General features: G+C 42.8%; 1 protein-coding gene across 1 annotated transcript in view; it reads left to right on the top strand.

The window, feature by feature from the left end:
* LOC139724510 (uncharacterized) overlaps positions 1 to 19,880 on the top strand; it is a 64,409-nt gene that overhangs the window by 39,594 nt on the left and 4,935 nt on the right. The window contains exons 46-65 of the mRNA XM_071635644.1: positions 321 to 489; positions 878 to 1,097; positions 1,487 to 1,640; positions 2,307 to 2,569; positions 3,201 to 3,437; positions 3,982 to 4,176; positions 4,903 to 5,106; positions 5,929 to 6,102; positions 6,500 to 6,820; positions 7,479 to 7,703; positions 9,203 to 9,487; positions 10,327 to 10,680; positions 11,388 to 11,550; positions 12,481 to 12,644; positions 13,737 to 13,874; positions 14,594 to 14,725; positions 16,272 to 16,488; positions 17,253 to 17,582; positions 18,352 to 18,697; positions 19,264 to 19,429. Of these exons, the coding sequence (XP_071491745.1) occupies positions 321 to 489; positions 878 to 1,097; positions 1,487 to 1,640; positions 2,307 to 2,569; positions 3,201 to 3,437; positions 3,982 to 4,176; positions 4,903 to 5,106; positions 5,929 to 6,102; positions 6,500 to 6,820; positions 7,479 to 7,703; positions 9,203 to 9,487; positions 10,327 to 10,680; positions 11,388 to 11,550; positions 12,481 to 12,644; positions 13,737 to 13,874; positions 14,594 to 14,725; positions 16,272 to 16,488; positions 17,253 to 17,582; positions 18,352 to 18,697; positions 19,264 to 19,429 (4,457 nt within the window). The remainder of the gene's footprint in view (positions 1 to 320; positions 490 to 877; positions 1,098 to 1,486; positions 1,641 to 2,306; positions 2,570 to 3,200; positions 3,438 to 3,981; positions 4,177 to 4,902; positions 5,107 to 5,928; positions 6,103 to 6,499; positions 6,821 to 7,478; positions 7,704 to 9,202; positions 9,488 to 10,326; positions 10,681 to 11,387; positions 11,551 to 12,480; positions 12,645 to 13,736; positions 13,875 to 14,593; positions 14,726 to 16,271; positions 16,489 to 17,252; positions 17,583 to 18,351; positions 18,698 to 19,263; positions 19,430 to 19,880) is intronic.

Below are 19,880 nucleotides of genomic sequence, written 5' to 3'. Positions count from 1 at the left end.
TGTAATGATGTGTACGTATCATATATTTAGGTTGTTCCACACATCATTGCTTCGCAGTCTCTTTTCAGATAAGAATTAAATGTAGTATAGTAAAAAAAAAAATCACATGCATGTAAGCTATTTAGATACAATTGTAAGGGAAATATTTTCTGTAGATCTTGCACTTACTATGCATTTGAAGGAGGGTTGCTAGGGAAAAAGAGAGAAACTCTGTGTTTTGTAGTCATGGAATGCTTTGGAACCCCTTTAAACCCAGAAGAGAATTTTGTCCAGTAGACACTAGCAGCAATTCACAACTGCCATTTTGTGCTCCTTGACAGGTATGCTTGCATTCTTGGCGGCTTGCATCGTGATGCTTGTTGCCGCCGTGATCGTCTGGAGACCCAAGGATGCGGGCATCTACCCGATGAAGGCCTGGAAACCCAAGTACCGAGCCCTTGGTGCACCACCCAAGATTCCTGCCTACCTGCAGTACAAAGACCATGATCGGTGAGGGTGTCTTCCTCTACCCTGTTATGGCATTAATTTTACCGTCTCTGTTGATGCAATATCATAAACTTTTACATTTATACTAAAAGAAGGTGATTTTTTCTTCAAATGACTGGATGTTGCATCATAGTAAAGCTGGCATGTGTTAGCTACATCTAAATTGAGCCTGCCCAAGTCAGTATTTTGCAAACAACCATGTTTTTATTCTTGAAGATCAGAAAGATAACAAATAGATATCTATTTAAACACAACCAGAATTTTGATGAACTGTAGAAACTGTTCTCACAGTCGAGAACGACAAATCATGGACTCGAGATTATTTTGGTAAATTTGCAAAGTTTAAAGCAATATTCAAACTTTTGCCCCCTCTCCTCCATGCTTCTCACAGTGAGGAGCTAATAGCCGGCTCCACAGTAGCCGGTGCCAGCGGTGTAGCGTTGTCGGGCGTGGCCAGCAGCCAGCCCACCATCCTCGAAGACTTCAACGTGAGGACTCTGTATGACAAACTGGAGGATCAGAGTCTCTACCTCTCACAGCAGCTGGCCAAGCAGCAGGAGGACCTCCAGGGATTCTATGAACGCATGTCCAAGCAGACCGATGGCCTCAAGGTAACCTAGTCCCAGAAGTTCCTCTCACCCCAATCTAGAATTTGTCATTTTCAGGTCACGGAATAGATAATTTACAGCAAGATTTCTTGGCATCATACTCATCCAAACCCTCAAAATATCTATCATTCAAGTTATGGACATCATATTCACACTTGAAGTTACAATATACTTTGATCCCCAATTCCCTGACTGCTCACCTGGAACTGAATCTCACCTCAGTTTATGTGCCATTTGGTAGGACTCTACCCTGTGATGAAGTCAGTAGAAAATGCCAGGAACCAAAAGATGAGAAGCCATAGTCACCTCTTTAAAAACATTCTCTATGAAATGAGAATGGAAGTACCTTCTGACCAAGCACTGACCATTGTTCTTTAATGTCCATCCGAAAGGACCTGCTCATCAGCCTGGATACGGGCAAGCTGGAGCGTCTCTCAAGAGCTGGACGTCGCCGATCCAGCAGCAGCAGCAGCTCCAGTGATGATGGGAGCAGCAGTGATGTCAGGATAGCAAACTACACCTCACACAGGACTTTCAACTTCTCAGGTAGGACTCCCCCAAGAGCTCTTGTGTTGTGTCCTCCATCACTGCAATCATAGCTATGGTGACTTCTGTCTGGTTCTGGTTCTTTAAAACCAGAGACGTCCTTGCATTTTTTTCTACTTTATTTCAAAGTTTATGTTACTTCTGTTGCAATGAAGTAAGGATATGTTGCTCAGTTTGTAGTGAGGCTGGTATTGCAGATGACCCCTCCATCCCCTTTGATTCTAAAATATTTTGCTGCTGAAAGGCATTTGTTGTGCAGACAAAGTGAAATATACCAAGTATGATGTCAAATAATGGGCAATGTTTTGAAAATCTTTGATGCAAGCAATATTCTTTTTATACTTTGCTGTCATTTGGTCCTATCATCTTATGTATGTCATACTATTTGGGAGATATTTACTCGAGTCTACCTTTCAGGAAGTCCACAGGAAGTCTACAAAGATATGATTTTAGTGCACTTACTGTAGAATCCCCATTTTTAAATATTTTGCTTTTGTCCTATATTCAGAAGTTATGTATTGTACTATTTTTCAACAGGCTGTTAAACAAATAGCTTGTATAATATGAGTCATGCCAGTATCCCCTCTCAGTATTGTGAAAACTTAGAAAGAATAGTTAAATGCATGCATGTGGAGTCAAAGGTCAAATCTCCCTCCCCCCTAACAGGATCCTCAAGGAGGGAGCAGGAGCTGATGGAGGCTCTACAGCTCCTGCTGGAGAAACTCAACAGCGGTAAGATCCCCATCAGCCAGGAGATGCTTCAGCAGGCGGGTCTCGCCCCGGGCGGGGCCGCTGCAGGAGGCGTGGTCTCTGGGAAGGGTGCGGCCGTGGACAAACTCCTGGCCAGGCAGAAGGCAGAGCGCATCAGCCTGGACAAGGAGCTGAGAGAGGAGGCAGAGAATGAGATGGAGAAACTCCTCTCAGATTATGTGAGTCGCTCAATTTCTACTGTACTCACCAAAACTTAATCTTTTAATGTTGCCATGTCTTTCGTATGATTCCTAGATTGCAGTTAAAAGTGTAGATTTGATTTCCATGAGGTCAATCTGTTACTCCTGAGTACATGAAAGAAGCAAAAGAACCTTAGTTATCAAGCTGTCTTAATTGTTTTAGGTAAGGCAAGATTGGTTGGTTGGGTTGTTGTTGTTGGTGTTGTTGTTGTTGTTGTTGTTGTTATTGTTTAAGAGGATTCTAACAATTAACATTCTGTATTTTCTTTGCCAAAAAGAAAAAATTAATGGCAAAGTACAATGAAAGAAACAAAGAGCTGTGGCTGAAAGTTCATGTTAATGAAAAGAGTGGAAGAGCTTCCATAATCAAGCTGTATTCATGATTTCTGCTACCAAAAAAATGGTTCTTCATTAGGAACACGATGATGATTTGCAGTTGCCAGTTCATCTTTATGTTTTCCGTCTACTGGTCAAGGAGACAAGAAAAGGTAATAGTGAGAAAACAAGAGAAAGAAAAAGTGTCATTTAAACATTTGGATGTATTTTGCCATGGTTTCCTTGCAAAATATTACCATGCCCTATTAACTTATGGTGGCTATATTTGTTGCAGGAGAGCAAACGGAACACCTTGACCAGACAGCTGTCCGAAGACCTCCAGGCCCAACTGGACCAGGCTACGTCCAAGGAGGAGGTCAGTGAAATCCTGGCTGACCACGAGCTGAGGATGGCCGACGCCCTGGACAAACTGGACAAGCAGAAGAACAACCAGATGCAGGACTTGACCCGCCGCCTGGCCCAGAAGAGACGGGACAGAGAGGGCGCCCTTCGCAAACAGCACAAAGCAGAGGTGAGCAAGTTTGATGACGTTTCCTCGATCATATTACATGTGTATTATGTTGAATGTCGTAATGGTTTCTTGTCAAGAATTTAGAATGCGATCATTTATTATGTTTGTAAGGGGATTGTATATATTTTCCTGGGTGAAATCAACGAATATGATATAGTTACGGTGTAGGTACTAAGTTATGGTACTCACCTACAATCAAACCTGTCCGTAGCGGCCGCCCAAGGGAAGTGATAAAAGTGGCTGTTATAGACAGGTGGCCACTGTAGACAGGGTCGTAAACATGGGTTAACTCTCTGAGAGAATTGTATTTAGTGGCTATATCCGGCTGGTGGCCACCATAGACAGGTGGCCGCTAAGGCAGGTTTGACTGTATTTGCGTGAGTGTGCAGTGTTCTGAGATGTATGACTTGCAAATAATGTAAATACAACTTGCAGAGTGCCATGATGTCTGCATATAATAGTAAAAACAATCTTGTATTGTCTGAATATTTTTCTGTCTGCAAACATTTTTACTTTCCTGCATATTCCATTGCCACCACATCAGGCTGAGGAGATGGGACTGAAACTTGAGGACATTGGTGAGACAGACCCAGAGGGCATCCTGCAGGACCAGGGCCTGGACCTGGACATGCTGTCTGCAGAGGAGGCGGCAGCCAGGTCCAAGGACATGGCCAAGCAAAACCGGAATCTGGCCCAGGAACAGCAAAGGATGATGTCAGACAACATGAACAACACACTGGTGAGGAGACTAAGAGGACCTGGGGCTCTTTCACTGAGATCAATCCTAAGTTCAATTTAAAGGACTAGTTCACCCAAATATATGTGTGGATTGAGTGAATGCAGCATATTGGTAAATTACTCTACAGTGAAAGGAACGAAATATTTCTCGCAAAATGAGAGAGCACGTCTGTACCACTTTTAGAAAGCAGGGCAAGCAATATTACTCTTGTCATATGTCAGTAACAACTTGAGGAAATGTATACTTTTTATTTAAAAATTGTGAACTCTTTTTTAATTTTCTTTTTATTGTACATATTTTGAATATGAGTAGAGCTGTCATTTGAGTATTATGTTTTTATCTTATGATGATGATTTCATGAGTTTGAAAGGGGAAAGGGGAAAGGGGGACTTCAAACTCACACTAAATTCCTATATTATTCCCACCATAATCGACATACATTTACATCACACTTTCATCTAAATAATATACATTCTCACATCCACTACCCCCAAATCATCGCAGTGTACGACGCTACCTGCAATAGGCTAAATGTACATGTACAGTGTACGTGTACGTGTACCATTGGGTACGCAGCTGCTTTAACATTCAGTCTCCTATATCTGGGCAAATCACTTATCCGGATGAGTGCCGGTCCCGACATGTCCGGATATCAGAGGTCTGACTGTATGTACTGTATCAGCTAACTTGTTAACCATGAGTATTTATCTGTTTCTGGTTCTGCAGACAAGTCTTGGAGACAATGGCACCCTCTCAGAGTCCGACGTCAGTGAGTTGAAGGGAGAGCTGACTGACATGGAGGATAGACTGGCTCGCAAGATTGACAAGAGGAAGTCAGACCTCAGCAAGAACATGAAGAACAAGATGGCAGAGAAGAGGCGCAAGAAGATGAAGAAACTCCAGGAAAAGCACGACAAGGAACTGGAGAAGGTTGGTCCGAAATGGTGGTGGAGATAGTGATGATACTGTTGGAGAATGTGATCTTCAGCGCGATATGATAGTGGTGGGGATGTTGTAGATGTTCTCAGTGATCTAGATAGTGATGGTGATGGTAATGATAATATGTGTAGTGGTGGCAGTGATGGTGATGATGGTGATGGTAATGATTGTGATGGTGGTTGTGATGGTGGTGATGTTGATGGGGGTAGTGATGTTGGTGGGGGTGGTGATGGTGATGATGATGGTGATGAAGATAGTGATGGTGACAGTGATGGCAATGGTAATGGTGGTTTGAATGATGATGGTGATGGTAGTGATAGTGATGGTGGTGGTGATGATGTTGGTGGAAACGGTGATGGTGATGATGGTGATGATGATGATGATAATGATGGTGATATTGATGGTAATGATGATAGTGATGATGATAGTGATGAAACAGAAATACCACCTTAGGTGAATTGCATTAATGTTTTGCCTCAAGAAAAAAAAAAGACCTTGCATACCATACCAAAAAAGTTCTGATACTCATGAAAGAGTTAAAGTTGCTTCTTCTTGACCCTGATCATTATTCCTAAAGCAGCGGCAATGCCTACAGGTGAAATATCATAATCCAGACAGTAGCAGCAGCATCTACTCAACTGTTCCAGTACAATTAAGGATGTGTACAATGTTCAGCAACCTTGCATTGTAATCACTGCAATATATTTTGGCACCCATGCACATTCTCAGTCCTGTGTTTGTGTTTTTGTGAGATTTATTTTGCCAACTGTCAAACTTATTGCTCTTAAAATCTTCTGCCCTCTATCCCTTCAGGCAAATTCCAGCGAGGAAGCGGAGGAAATTGAGCTGAGGCATCAGAAGAGGATGGAGGCCATGGAAAAGTGGCTGGATGCGGAGGAGAACGGTCTGGCCCAGGCCATCGAGAAGGAGATGGGTAATGAGATGGCCCGGGAGCTCAAGGAGGGACACAGGGAACTCCTGGAGAAGGTGGGCATCCTGTAGCCATGGCGACACTGGGTGGGGCCACTTTATGTGGAGCCATATTGTGTGTTAAGCTTCATAATCAAATTACAAAGCAATGAAAGTGATCATGATTATGGTTATAAAATTGATAATGACAGCGAAGATAATGTTGAGGTGTGAATTTGTCTCCCTCTACAAATGAAATTTGTAAGATTGCATTGCTGATCTGTAATTTAACAGACATGTTTGAAAAAGGAACCATGGAACTCGAACCTGTCATCTACTGCTTTCCAGGCAGCGACACTACCCGGAGATGATGTTGACATCAGTGATGATGGTAATGATGTTTAACAATGATTATGATGAAGTAGAGTGAGAAATAGAAATGAGATCTTATGAATTGTCTATTTTGTTTTGTTAGTTATCTGAGTCCAACGACTTGGACCAGGTCACCCGGCAGCGTCTCATGGGTCAGCTGCGGCGAGACAACGAGAACATCGACTACGAGCTGAGCGTCCAGCGCGACCAGCAGTCCTCCAACATGAATGCCAAGCTGGCCGCACGCCGCAACAAGCGCAAGCAGGACATGCAGCGCGTGGCGGAGGAGGCAGCCGCGCAGCGCATCCTGAAGGAGCAGGAGAAATCCGTTGGCAAGGAGCCAGGCGATGCAGGCGGTTTCAGCATCATGGGAGTGGCCGAGGACACGCCCATCAACATGGCTGAACTCTCCATGGAAGAACAGGTGTGTACACTTATGGCAGTCTTTTGTTTTTATTGTCTCTGTTTGACTCATCAGAACACCCAAGCTGTTGTGAATATACCCACTGATGAAGGTATGGAACGATTATAGAATACCACGAAACATGACCATGCATCTCTTTTTGGTAATCAAACATTGAATTTGCTTCCATTGCACAGCATTAAACTGAGCAATAACAGTTACCAGAATTTGCTTCAAGTCAAAGGAATATTTTACAGAATCTGTCCTAAATGCAGTTGACTTCTTGTCTGACCTGTCACCATGACCCTACCTTGTATGTTAACCTGTTAAAACCAGTTCAGAGTATACTCTGGCAAGTGTCTATGGGAAATGCGTTGTGTAGCAAAATCAGCTCGTCCTCAGCGGGATAACATTGTGGTTAGTCCGACATGCATGTTTGATGATTGGTGTCTTTGGGGAGTCTCAGAAAACCTGTAAATAATGTTTTTCCATTTGAGTGTAACTTCAGCCCAAATCAAGAGTAATCATCCTGTCTCATAGTGAAAAAGAAGGCGCATTCCTTCATTCATATATAAGGCACAAGTTTCAAACTTGTTTCTAGTCCATGAGTGGAAAATCCTCGACTATGCTGTGTGTTAAATGGAGCTAATAAAGCGTGCCATGACCTCTTGACCCCTAGGCTGTGGTGAGAGAGCACCAGCGAGTGCAGGAGGAGATGAAACAGCGCCACCAAGAGGAGAAGGAAGACCTAGCCAAGAAGGTGGCGGAGGACGCCAAGACCAAGGAGGAGGGCGAGGTCCGGCGGCTGGAGCGGGAGAAGTCCAAGGTGCTCTCTGAGACCAGAAACAAGCACGCCGCTGAGCTGGCCGCCAGGCAGGATCTCTCCGAGGAGGAGATGAAGCAGGTGAGAAAATATGGATATTATACTGTACGAGCTGAAATTTTCGCGTACAGATATTTTTCGCGAATTGCTACTTGAGGACATTTTCGCGTGTTGTTAATTTCGTGGTTGCGACGGTCTAACTGAACGTAAGTATTTGCGCGTCGTTATTTTCGCGTGTTGTCATTTTCGCGTTTCAAAGGTGATTCGCGAAATTCACGAAAATAAAACCACTGCGAAAATTTCAGCTCATACAGTATTGCACGGCAGCGAACAAGATACCAGGGAATATTGCACAAGCTCAGGGCAATATTGCACATGTTGGAGATGGCAATGAATGGAATACCAGGGAATATTGACCCTAATGAGTGCAGTATTCCCAAGTAGTCCACGAAATAGGGCCATCCAGCATAACATCATTATCTATGATGATGATGATGATGATGATGAAGTCTTGTATAGCGCCGGTATCCGCCAAGTCAGGCGCTCATGGCGCTTGCTCCAAAATGAATACATAATTCAGCTTAAATTTCATGGGTGCACCGCTTGTGATATGACAGTTAAAATAAAAAGAAATAGTTCCAGGAAGTAATTGTCTCCAAATGTGTAAACATACATTTTTACACATTGGCTAGTTTTTCAATTTGAAGAGATGGGTCTTGAGGGCTGTTTTAAAAGATTCTGTGGTAAGAGCTCTGCGGATAGACTGTGGAAGGCCATTCCATATCTTTGCAGCAGCCACGCGGAATGAACGAGCTCCCCAAGAGTTGTGTGCTCTGTGTTCCACCAGCAGGTACTTGTCTGCAGAACGTAGATTTTCTCTTGCTGGGACATATGGCTCTAGTAGATCACATATATATGATGGAGAACCTTGTACACAACCAATATATGATGGAGTGCCTTGTACACAACCAAACTGATCTTATACTCAATCCTCTGTTCAACACATAGCCAATGTAGCTTTTTCAGAAGAGAGTTGATGCTTGTACTCTTCCTGGACATGTTACATCTATGTTACATCATTATTTAGAGAAGGGATAAGGAGCTGTAAAAAACAGTGACAAGAATTTGAAGTAAACTGCACTAAGTTGTGACTTGCACTTATAGTAAGAGTTTTCACACTTGTCATATGAGTCCATTTATGTAGCAAGAGTACACATGGTTGGAATGCACCACTAAAATGTCTTATTTAGGTAATAATTCATATCATATCACTTCTTCAGCAAGCCCACACAGAGTCCAGCTACATATATCTTTGGTTGAGGATACCCATCACAAATGTATTTGACACATTTTACATCATGATATAAACTGTTTTTGGAATTGTATGAGACAACAGTCATTGAGTTCCTCTTTCTTTGCAAAGGGAAGTATGAACACATTATCATTCACAAGTGGAGTGTAATAGAGCCACAAATTTTTTTATCCTGTTGAACATCGGAATCTATGTGAGATGAATTTAATGTGCATAGTGCAAGAACATCACAAAACCCAACCTGCTGTCCCACATTCTTGCACCCCAGCTCCTACTGACACACGCCCGTGAACTGGAGGACATCGAGGACCGGCTGGAGAGCGAGCGCACCCGGCAGCAGCTGTCGCTGCGGGACCGGCTGGCGGAGCGCAAGAAGCGTCTCCTGGAGGACCAGAAGAGGAAGCAGGGCCTGGAGCTGGCCAAGGAGTCCATCGAGCAGAAGAAGGAGCTGAGGGAGGTCCACGGCAAAGTGGTGAAGGAGGCCGAGCGCAGGGAGATGGTGGAGGGCATCCAGCAGGCTGGCAGTCAGAACACTGACAAGGTCATCAAGGAGGTGAGTGCAGGACTTGATGGCAGTGATGAGGACAATGATGAGGGAGTGATGGTAATGTTGGTAACGATGATGATGGAAATAGTGATGATAATGATGCTGATGATGATGGGAATGATAATGATGTTGGCAGTGATGGTTTGATGGTGGTGATAGTGATGATGGTAATGATGATGGTAGTGATGATGGCGGTGATGGTGACAGTGACGATGTTAATGGTGATAATTATGGGGATAATAATGGTGATGATGATAGTAATAATGGTGATGATGATAGTAATAATGGTGATGATGATAGTAATAATGGTGATGGTGATGATAATGGTGATTATTATGGGAGGGATGATGATGGTGATTATGATGATGATGATGATGATGATGATGGTGATGATGGTGATGATGGTGATGATGGTGATGCTGGTGATGATGGTGATGCTGGTGATGATGGTGATGATGGTGACGATGATGATGATGGTGATGATTATGATGGTGTTGGGTAACATTTTGAAGGAGGGACAGATGATTGCCCTTAAAAATATGATAAAGCCTTTGGAATACTAGAATGAAGATGCATTGTAATCTATGTGTATTTATATTGTCACTATGTTTAATCTTGTTCTGTGTACAGTCTGTAGACGTGTTTGCAATAGACTGTTCCATAGCTGCATAACTGTAGGAATGGGAAATTGGTGGTAATCAGATAAGGAAATATGCTATGCAGTGTAGTGGACATGGTATGTATTCAATGTATTTATATACTTAGTGCTCATTCATGATTATCATACTACTGTGAGCTTCAACTGGTTCTAGTTGACCCAGCAAACTATTGAAATCTGTACTCAGGTACTCGCCAAGCGACAAGCCCAAGAAGCCAGAGACCTCGACGCCCAGTTTGCCGCCGAGCGGCAGGTGGCCGTAGAGGGCGCCCTGGCCAAGCTGCATGACAAGTACAATGCCCGCCGCGACTCGATGCTGCAGCGCCACGAGAAGGAGCTGGCAGACCTCGCCAAGGAAGACCTGACGGCCGAACAGCGCCAGCAGCGCAGGGCGGCTCTGCTCAACAAGCAGCAGATCGAACTCAACAAACTGGAGAGGGAGCTGGCCGAGGAGAAGAAGGGGATCGAGAAGGGCGCCCTCAGTGACTGGGAGCTGCGCTATGCACGCGCCAAGCTTGAGCTGAAGGAGAGACACTACCAGGTATGTTTTAAATCAGAGCTTGTGTAGAAGCATATCATGGTATGGATCCTTTCCTGCCCTTAACCTGTTGAGGACAAATCCCGAGTATACTCGGGCAAGTGTCTATGGGAAATGCATATTGTAGCAAATTCGCCCATCCTCAGTGGGCTAATATATCCCTAACCAGACATCTTAATCTGAGAGCAGGCTCCACCATGTCGACCAAATTTTGCCATATTGCCCACGGATAAGCTTGTGGCAGCTGTCAAAAGTTTCAAATGAACAGTTAGCTGGTGCTCTTATTTCATGTTGAATTGTTGTTTGAAGTTTCCCAAGAAGTAAACCAATAGGTCCAGATTGAGTGTGCTATTGCCATGAGAAAACTCCCTATGGTGTTTGTGATTAACTGATTGTAATTTAATACATAGCTTCTGGGTTATGTGTTTAGTGTCTGTGTAATAGTACTATGTTGTTGCTCTTATAGTATCTGTTATCAAATACTGAATAAAATCTACACACTGTGTACTGTGTGTGGTGTTGGTGTAGGGGTACAATGGATGTCATTGATCTGTGGTATATATCATTAAGATATCTGATATTTGAAACCTACACTGTTTTCCATCTAGTATCTGTGTAGAAGGATGTCATTGATCTTTGATATCTGTCATTAACTATGTTATATCAAAACCTGGTTACACTTTTGTGTTTCCCATCTGGTGTTTGTGTAGGAGTATGCCGATGCCCTGCGTGAGCTGAGCTCAGAGCAGGATGCCAACCAGGTGGTGAATGCTGAGCAGGCAGCCAAGGCAGCCCAAGAGCTGGAGGAGGTCAGACAGAAACTTGAGAAGGAGCGGCTGGCCAATGAGGAGAGACTGAAGAAGGAGAGAGAAGGTACGAACAAAGTCTCCTTCTTGTATTCATCCTTTACAGTATCAGTTTACCATTAGAATTTGTCCTCCAGCAGGGTAGAAAATTGATATAGGAAGAATTGGCTTGATACACAAACACCCCCCAAAAAGATACACACTGCAACCCCTTATTACCTCATCGTGGTGTTGTTATATGTGGTGTCAGGTGTTATCGTGTAGTGTTGGATTCCTACTCACCAAATGGTGAGTACCATTCATTTGTGCAGGATGGTATCAAGAAATACCCAGAGCTCTATGAACACAGATTCCTCTGTAGTGCTGAACTGATGACCCGCAGTACCCAAGTCTAGTGGGGATGAGGGTGAAAGATCAAAGTAAAGAAAAGTGACAAAGAAAAGGGCTAATAGTCATTTTGTTATGTCGTGTACTGCAGTGGAATGCAGTGATATTTGTCTGTATGTTTGCAGTTTGTTCAAGTACAAGAACTGATCAGCCAGACATTTTTCTAACAAGCACGATCATTTTGACATGAGATCAGGACCTCGTTTCATAATACTTGTTAATAAGTGACAACTGCCACGTTTCTATGACAAATTTGCCCTCAGCCTATCAGATGCAAGGATGTCAGTAGCTTGTAACAACTATCACAACTTGTCACTGATACCAAGTTTTATGAAACGGGGCCCTGATCACTTGAACTACGCGACTCGTAAAATCAGCAAGATTACAGTCTATGTTTTGCCTGCCCGGGCAATTAGCACTTTATCGGCTCGACTTAAAGCAGAATTCGGAGTTTGCTGTTTTTTATCAATTTGTTGCATCTAAGATGAACACTTTATTACAATTCTAGCTATGCTTCAATGTAGTGACCAATAAAAGGATTGCTTTTCATGTTTGCACTTAATTTTTTTTTTGTGTGTGTGTGTGTGTGTGTTGTTGTTTTTTTCCACAGACTTTGAAGGTGAAGAAAAGAAGAAGATGGAGAAGGAGTTGGCGGACTACGAACGCAAACTGATGGAGGAGGAGAAGAAGGACAGAGAGAAGAATGACAAGAGGATCACTGCCCTCAATAAGAGGAGAGAGGACATGATCAAGGATAAGAAGAAGAAACAAGAGGTGAGAGAGGAGTGAAGGAGGATGTGATGGAAGCACATTCAATGAAGACTCTGAACTCTGACCTTTCTTTAGGTTGACTGTAACATGCAGCCAGCATTCTGTCAACACGCATGTGGTTGTAACACATGCTGTGTGTTCTTAAATGTGTAGTGTGCACAGTTCAAAGTCAAAACGTAGTTCTTGTATGCCTGCAGAACTGGCAATTTTTGCTCCAAAACATACATGTATGCATGAAAAATGTCTCTGAACTAACCCAATTGTGGTTGCTACGTAATTTTTCATGATTGATCATTGATGGTTGACAAATCGGGCCACAGCGATATTCTTCACTAGAGCGAATTGCACGTAGCTTGTTGGAAAATATGATTGCAAGCACACCATCGATTTTCATGTAACATTCTACAGTCCCACAATGCTGAATGGGGAGGTCTATTCCGAAATAGAAGTTGTGTACTATGATCAAAATTATTCTACACTTTTGATTGATTTACACTTTTGATTTGATTTGGTGAATGGAGTCAGCCAAGTAAGTTTCTTTGTAGACCCTTTTGATGTTTTGCAAGCAAAGTCCAAATATATAAAGATGAATTTCTCAGAACTACAGTATGTTTTAGCTTTAAGGTGAAGCACACTAGCTCAAATTGTAGCTGTCAGTTTTAGTAGCCATTATGATTGTAGGTATACATACATTTATAGTAGTAGTAGTAGTAATAGAAGTAGTAGCAGAATGTAGTTAATAGTAGTTAGTAGTACTAGTTGTAACAAAAGCAGTTACGCTTAGTTGTGGTAGTGGGGGTTGTAGAGGTAGCAGTAGTGATTAAAGTGGTGGTAGTAGTAGTAGAAGAAGCAGCAGAAGTAGTGGTGTAGCAGCAGCAGTCGTAGTAGTAGTGATAGCAGTAGTAGTAGAGGCAGAAGAAGGGGAAAAAGGTATAAGAGGATAGTTAGATAGATAGATAGGAGGATATAGGATAAGAGGTATAATAGAGAAAGACAGAAGGACAAGGAGAAAGAGTAAGTAAAGGAGGAAATACATAAACATTATCCATGATGTCAATCAAATCATGTGAACTTCTGTGCTCACCCACTGTGCAGGAGAAACTGGCAGCACTGAGAGATCAAGGAGCCAGCAAAGAGGACCAGGAGAAACTGATAGCTGAGTTTGAGAAGGACATGGCCAAGGTGCAGAACCAGATGGATGCAGACAGGATGAGGATGCAGAGTGAACTGGAGGTGAGATGGGAGGAGGAGGAGGGGGAGGAGAAGGGGGAGGAGGAGACATCTTTTGGGTTGCGTTTTTTGTGGTACAGTGGACTCCCGTTATAACAAAGTCCTCGGGACCGGCAGTTTTCTTGTTTATATTGAAATTTTGTTACAACCGAACAAATACATGTAGACAATAAAAAACAAAGGACAGATAATGTTGCAGCCTGAATTTTTGTTTCGTTGTAACCAGAATTTTGTTATAACCGTGTTCATTATAACAGGAGCGCACTGTACTACTTTGCTCAGTTTGAGTTGTATGAGTGTTACTCAGGTTAAAGGTAATGTAGCATGTGTGTTTTATGTTGTAACTAGAGTATATGGCCAGTGTTAGCCATTTGTGTAATAAACCTGAGGTGTGATAGTCGTGCATTATTAGAATGCTGTATATGTTTTATTTGCCACCACTTATGAGAGATGGGATAAACTGACACTGCAGACACAGTTAAATAGTTCCAAAGGGAATCCATTGTGGCAATCTTTATAGACATATGTGGTCTTCAGACAAAGGTATAAGTCAATGTAAATTTTTTTAGTGGTCATGTCTCATTCCTTGGTCATCAAAACAAATTGACTGTTTGTGAGCAATTCAGTGAAAGAAGTCTTAAGGTTGATGAAGGAAGCCACTCTTTATCTATTCTCTGATTTACTGTAATATTCCATTTTCTATTTGCGCATCTCAATTCCAGGAGCGCATCCGCAAGCGCAAGGAGGAGAGGCGCAAGGCCAAGACTGAGCAGGTGCAGGCTACAGCGGAGGAGAACATCCGCGAGAAGGAAGAGGAGCTCAAGTCTGAGGAGGAGAGGATGAAGGCTGAGGAGGTGAGTAATGGATGATGATTACTTGGATGCCCATCTAGCCCAATGACTATATATTTACTACAGTGGAAACTCGATATAACGAGATGGTCGGGACCGAGTCATTTTCCTCGTTATAGCCGATATCTCGTTATATCAGTAGGCATAAAAGAAGGCATAAAATAAAGACATTAATTTGCACATGTGGGACTACCCATCATATTTCAATCAATACTGATAACTTGATATTGTGTGCGAGGGAATTACTCACCTTTATGGGCAAGAAGATGTTTTTCGCCAAGGAAATCCAATATCAAGAATGTGTTTCTTATTAATTGTAGATGTTTGAATTTGTAAATTTATATAGCTTGCGATTGTATCAAGATCGTCTGTGGATTGGTATGTGGTTATCGTATGGGTGTGTGTTGTGTGGAAAGCTTGAATATGGTCTGCACAATGCTGTGTGTGTATGTGACACATTCTGTATGTACATTATGACTGCGTGTGTGTGAAGACGGGGAATTCCCTATTAAGTAGAAGGCCAATTACAGCATCCGATTGCCTCGCACCTGCTAAACGTCATGATGATGTCATGTATACATATGGCCATCCCACCACATTTTCTGCATGTATCAGTGTGCGTGCACACACACACTTCACACGTACAACATGCAGTGCTAGCTGGAGTGCACTGAAGAAAATGATTATGTGTGTACAAGACAGTTTTTGGCGCATCAAGCTTTACAATCTCGGAAGATGATAGCACAGGCGAAGTAAAGCTTTACCGAAGGCATTTTGCTTAACCTCGCTATAGCAGGTTTGATTTACTATGTTTTTCTTTGTTCGGAAGTCACAAAATTTATCTCGTTATAGCAGTTATTTCGTTATAGCCGATCTCGCTATAAGAGTAGCATTTTACATAGACTTGTGTGGAAGGAAATTTGGGACCGAGAAAATTTCCTCGTTATAACCGATATCTCGTTATAGCAGTGTTCGTTATACCGAGTTTCCCCTGTACTTTGTAGGTGGCAGATTTTTTGTATGATGTATGCAAGTATTTTAATTCCACCATAGTTGGTGGAATGTAGACAAGTATTTGAATTCCACCATAGTTGGTGTTATAGGCAGTAAGCTGCAAGGATATCAGAGTGCAATTGTTCTATAGTGACGGATTATGGCAAGTAATTGTTGAGACTTGCAGACCTTTCGCTTGGATTCAGAGCAGTTCTGACTGATGTAGTCTTTTGGGGAAAAGAAAAAATTGATATCCTGTTTGCTGTAGGAAAAATTAAAATTATGCGACACTTTCTTTACAAACTAATCAATGGTGCTCAAGGTATATCTTATTAGAGACAGCCATTTCCAGCAGTACATCTCCCTCTTAAACTGTTCTGTTGATTTTCATAGAGTAAGAATCAAGATCAATCAATGTCTTGTGATATCTGGTAAAATCTGCCATCTTCCTTCATTTATCGGCTCATAAAAGCGGCTCTCTCTTTCTCCTCTCATAGGTAAATTTCCCATTTGCTTGTTTGACATTTGTTTCATGTTTGCTCTGTGCCATGACCAGGTCATCTTGCTGCGAAACAGTGTGGAGTCGGAGTACCTCCTGTCAGATGCCCCAGCTCAGCAGAGCCAAGCCTTCCCAGCGGACTACGCCATGGCTGCTGCCCTCAGTGACAAGGACCTAGCCAACCTGCTGATGGCGTCTCCGCTCTACCGCAAGCTGGAGGAGATCAAACGCACCATGCAGGACGGCACCCTGCCACAACGCAAGCGAGGGGAAGGTGAGAGACGTTTGACAGCTTTGGAATCCATAACCACATTTGAGTGCATAAAAGCGAACCAAACCAAACCAAACCATACTGTAATGTATCATACCATGCTTTTGGGAGCATTTCAGTTCTCTGTGGAGAAAGTGTACCTCATGAGCTGTTTTTAGACTCCAGTTAGAGGGGTCATATGTTTTGTAGCAACCAGCACATTCACCTTACATGCCTACGCTACATACAGGTGTCCCTAACAAAGAAAATTAACTCTTTGTACTGTATTACGATGTTGTGGATGTTATGCGCATTCTTCTCATGCCAGCTTCTGGTACAGTATGGTACACTTTTGGAGCACATGGAGAAGTGGTCCACTTTCGGCTCTGTATGGTATGGTACCGTATACTTTGGGAGCATTTGAGTGCTCCTCTGGCCAGGTGTGGTATTAATGGTGCACTTTAGGAGAGTGCTCGAATGCACCCTTAGAATGAATTTGCAAAAGATATCAGACTTGCAAAGTCTTCAATCAATGATTCCACGGTACAGAGACCTTCAGAAGCATTATTTCTGTGGGGTCATCATCAGCCTGTCGTGACGATAAATTATAAAAGCCTCCCAGATTTAGCAAATTATTCTCGGCTATTAAGATGCATGTCACTCACAAATGTCTCCATGCTGGTTGTGGTCTTACAATGTTGCTGAGGTAACTATGAGGCTGCAGTGTCAGTGATAATGTGATCCTCACAAAACACTCTATGATGTTCCTTTCCTCTCTCTTTACCCAGAAATCTTCCTGGACAAGTGCGATGCAGAGTGGACCAAGGATGACAAGCTCATACCCGTAGACCTGAACACGCTGAGTCCGCGCAGCTTTGTAGCGTACCGCTTCGGCTGCTTCGTGGTGCGGCTGGTGGCCACCCACTGTGGCCACGACCCCGTCTCGCTCCTCGTCGCCGAAAAGATCCCTGTGAACGAGAAGCTGGTGCGCAACGCGTACCGGAACTCGTTCCACTACGACGACCTCAACCGCGTCCTCTACGTGAGGCAGGAGAGGCTGAGCAGTGTGGGAGAGTTCATGCTGGTTCTCATACACGCTCTGGCCCACATCAAAGCAGGTTGGTATCCCAGTCATACCCCGGTGATGTTTTGGTAGATGTTTTGATTTTTATTCAGAGACGCAGAGTATATCATTACTCTAATAACCAAGTTTAACTTGACACAGGTACTTGGCTACAATCCAGTTAATCACCAAATGAATGTTTTAATGAATCTCTATGAAGAAATGCAAAATAATTGATCGTATATTGTACAAGGCTACTGACATTACATATTACATATTTATTTTTAAGACTTAATACGTCTGTTTGTTTGACCTGTGTGCATCAGTTGATCCATAGTTGAATTAGTTGAAATATTTCAGATATGAAATTTACTGCTCTATTTCTCTTACAAATCTCAATGATTGAGATACACGGCTAGGGGATTCCCACCCCCCCCCCCCCCCAAAAAAAAAAAGAGAAAAAAAGATAGATGCAGTCTGATGGTTGTCTTAAATGATGTCACACAGTTTTGGAAACTCCTGTAGAAATAGACAAGCTCAATACCTACCCTCTCAACTAGGAGCCAGAGAAGTGACAGTAGTAGTATAACTAGGGGCAGTGATAAAAGATGTAATAAAAGATGTTGAAGTGATAGAGGTAATGTCGTGGAAGTAATAACAGTGATAGAAACAGCATAAGTAGTAGTATTAGTGATAGATACAACTTTTAGTAATTGTAGTACTGGCAGATGTGTTAGAAAGAAATACATGTTGGTGAAGTGAAGGGTCAGATTCTCATTTCTCTATCGGTGCTCTCATTTTCCCCCCTCATCCTCATACTCTAGGCGACATGAGAGATGACACCAATGTGGACTTCATGCGTGAGTTCCACCTCGCCCTGTCCGTGGTCTGCAACGACCTCTTCTTTGCCCGCTACCGCAGCAAGAACGCACCCAAGGGCGCCGACGGTGACCAAGATGCCGCCAACGGTGCCGGCACCAGCACCACCAGCACCGTGGAGGAACCGGCACTGGACCCCAGCCAGTCACAGGCCCTCCTCCAGGCCATGTTTGGCACTGAGCAGCTGGAGACGGAGAAGGAGGATGCGGTGGAGAGACTGCTGGACGTCAAGCTCCTCCACGGCACCGACGGAGATGGTGTACATTTCAACAAGGAGATCCTCAAGGAGAGGTGTGTCTCATATCCACTGGTGATCTTTCTCTCTCTCTCTGTGACTTTTATTTCAATTATATTTTTGTTTCTTTCTGTCTCAGGAGAGCAGGGTCAAAGTTGAATGCAATCAAGTTGGTTCTCACATGTTTCTTTACTAGGTACATACAGGACGTTTTTCTTCGTGCTTTTTTTCTGTACACTTGCACCAGATAATGAATGAGTTTTGCTACAATGTGTCACAAGATTTCAAGCTGTCAGTTAAAGGAATATCCACTGATGAAATATAATTATGTGGCAACTAAGTATACTATTATATGTGAACTCCAGTGGTATAGGCGACATATCAATTTGTAATTTTGCTTCATACTTGTGGAGTCAATTCAAATGTTTAAAGCGTATGATCCCAGGGTCATTACAAAAAGATATTCTTCATTTTATAAGCAATGCCTGTTTGGTTTAGGGAGGGAAATTGTGAACCTTTGTGGATTTTGAACTATGATATTGCTTGAATAATGGGGAAGGATTTGATGACCTCTCTGTTTGAGACAAGTCCTTTAAAAGACCTTTTCAAATTTTCTCCGTAGATTGAGCTCCTACAGTAACTTCAGCCTCAACGACAAGATGCGCCACTTCCTTGGCCATGTGGAGGACAAGGTGGCATTGGCGCGGCAACATGGTAGCCATGACGACGTTGACAAGAGGCTGACCAAGATGACAGGAACAGCCTTCACATCCAAGGCACATCCTTCAGTAAGTCCTGCCCATTTTTTACTTCTTTCGTATTGAGGTGTCTCTTGGGTACTGTTAAATGTAATGTAGTCACAATCTTGACATTTTTTTGAATTTCGCAATCAGCTGAACTTGCAGGAGAAATCGAAATGTAGATTATGGGGGTAATAGATACAAAACTACAAAATGCTCATTTGTGAAAATGTAGACAAGCGAAGTTGAATGTAATCATCTCAGTGCAAAAACATTAATTGCACATTAGCTTTTCTTTTACATTGAATGCCTGTTTTTCAGCCTGGTATTTTCAGTCTTGTGTAAGACACTTTGAGAGGTCTGGAATGGACATAGTTTCGAATAGCAACCCAAAGTTATTGATTAAATGCTGTAAAAGTGGATATTTCGCTTGAGTAATTTTTCTCGCTTGGCCGGATAAGATGAGTTTCACATGTTTTTAACATAGTTTCAAATAGCA

The sequence above is a fragment of the Diadema antillarum genome, unplaced genomic scaffold (assembly GCF_040938485.1).
Source record: "Diadema antillarum isolate AM-2024a unplaced genomic scaffold, OU_Dant_1.0 scf00000217, whole genome shotgun sequence".
NCBI classification, from domain to species: Eukaryota; Metazoa; Echinodermata; class Echinoidea; order Diadematoida; family Diadematidae; genus Diadema; species Diadema antillarum.
The sequence above is the reverse complement of the archived record's forward strand: the minus strand, read 5'-3'. Positions and strand labels throughout refer to the sequence as shown.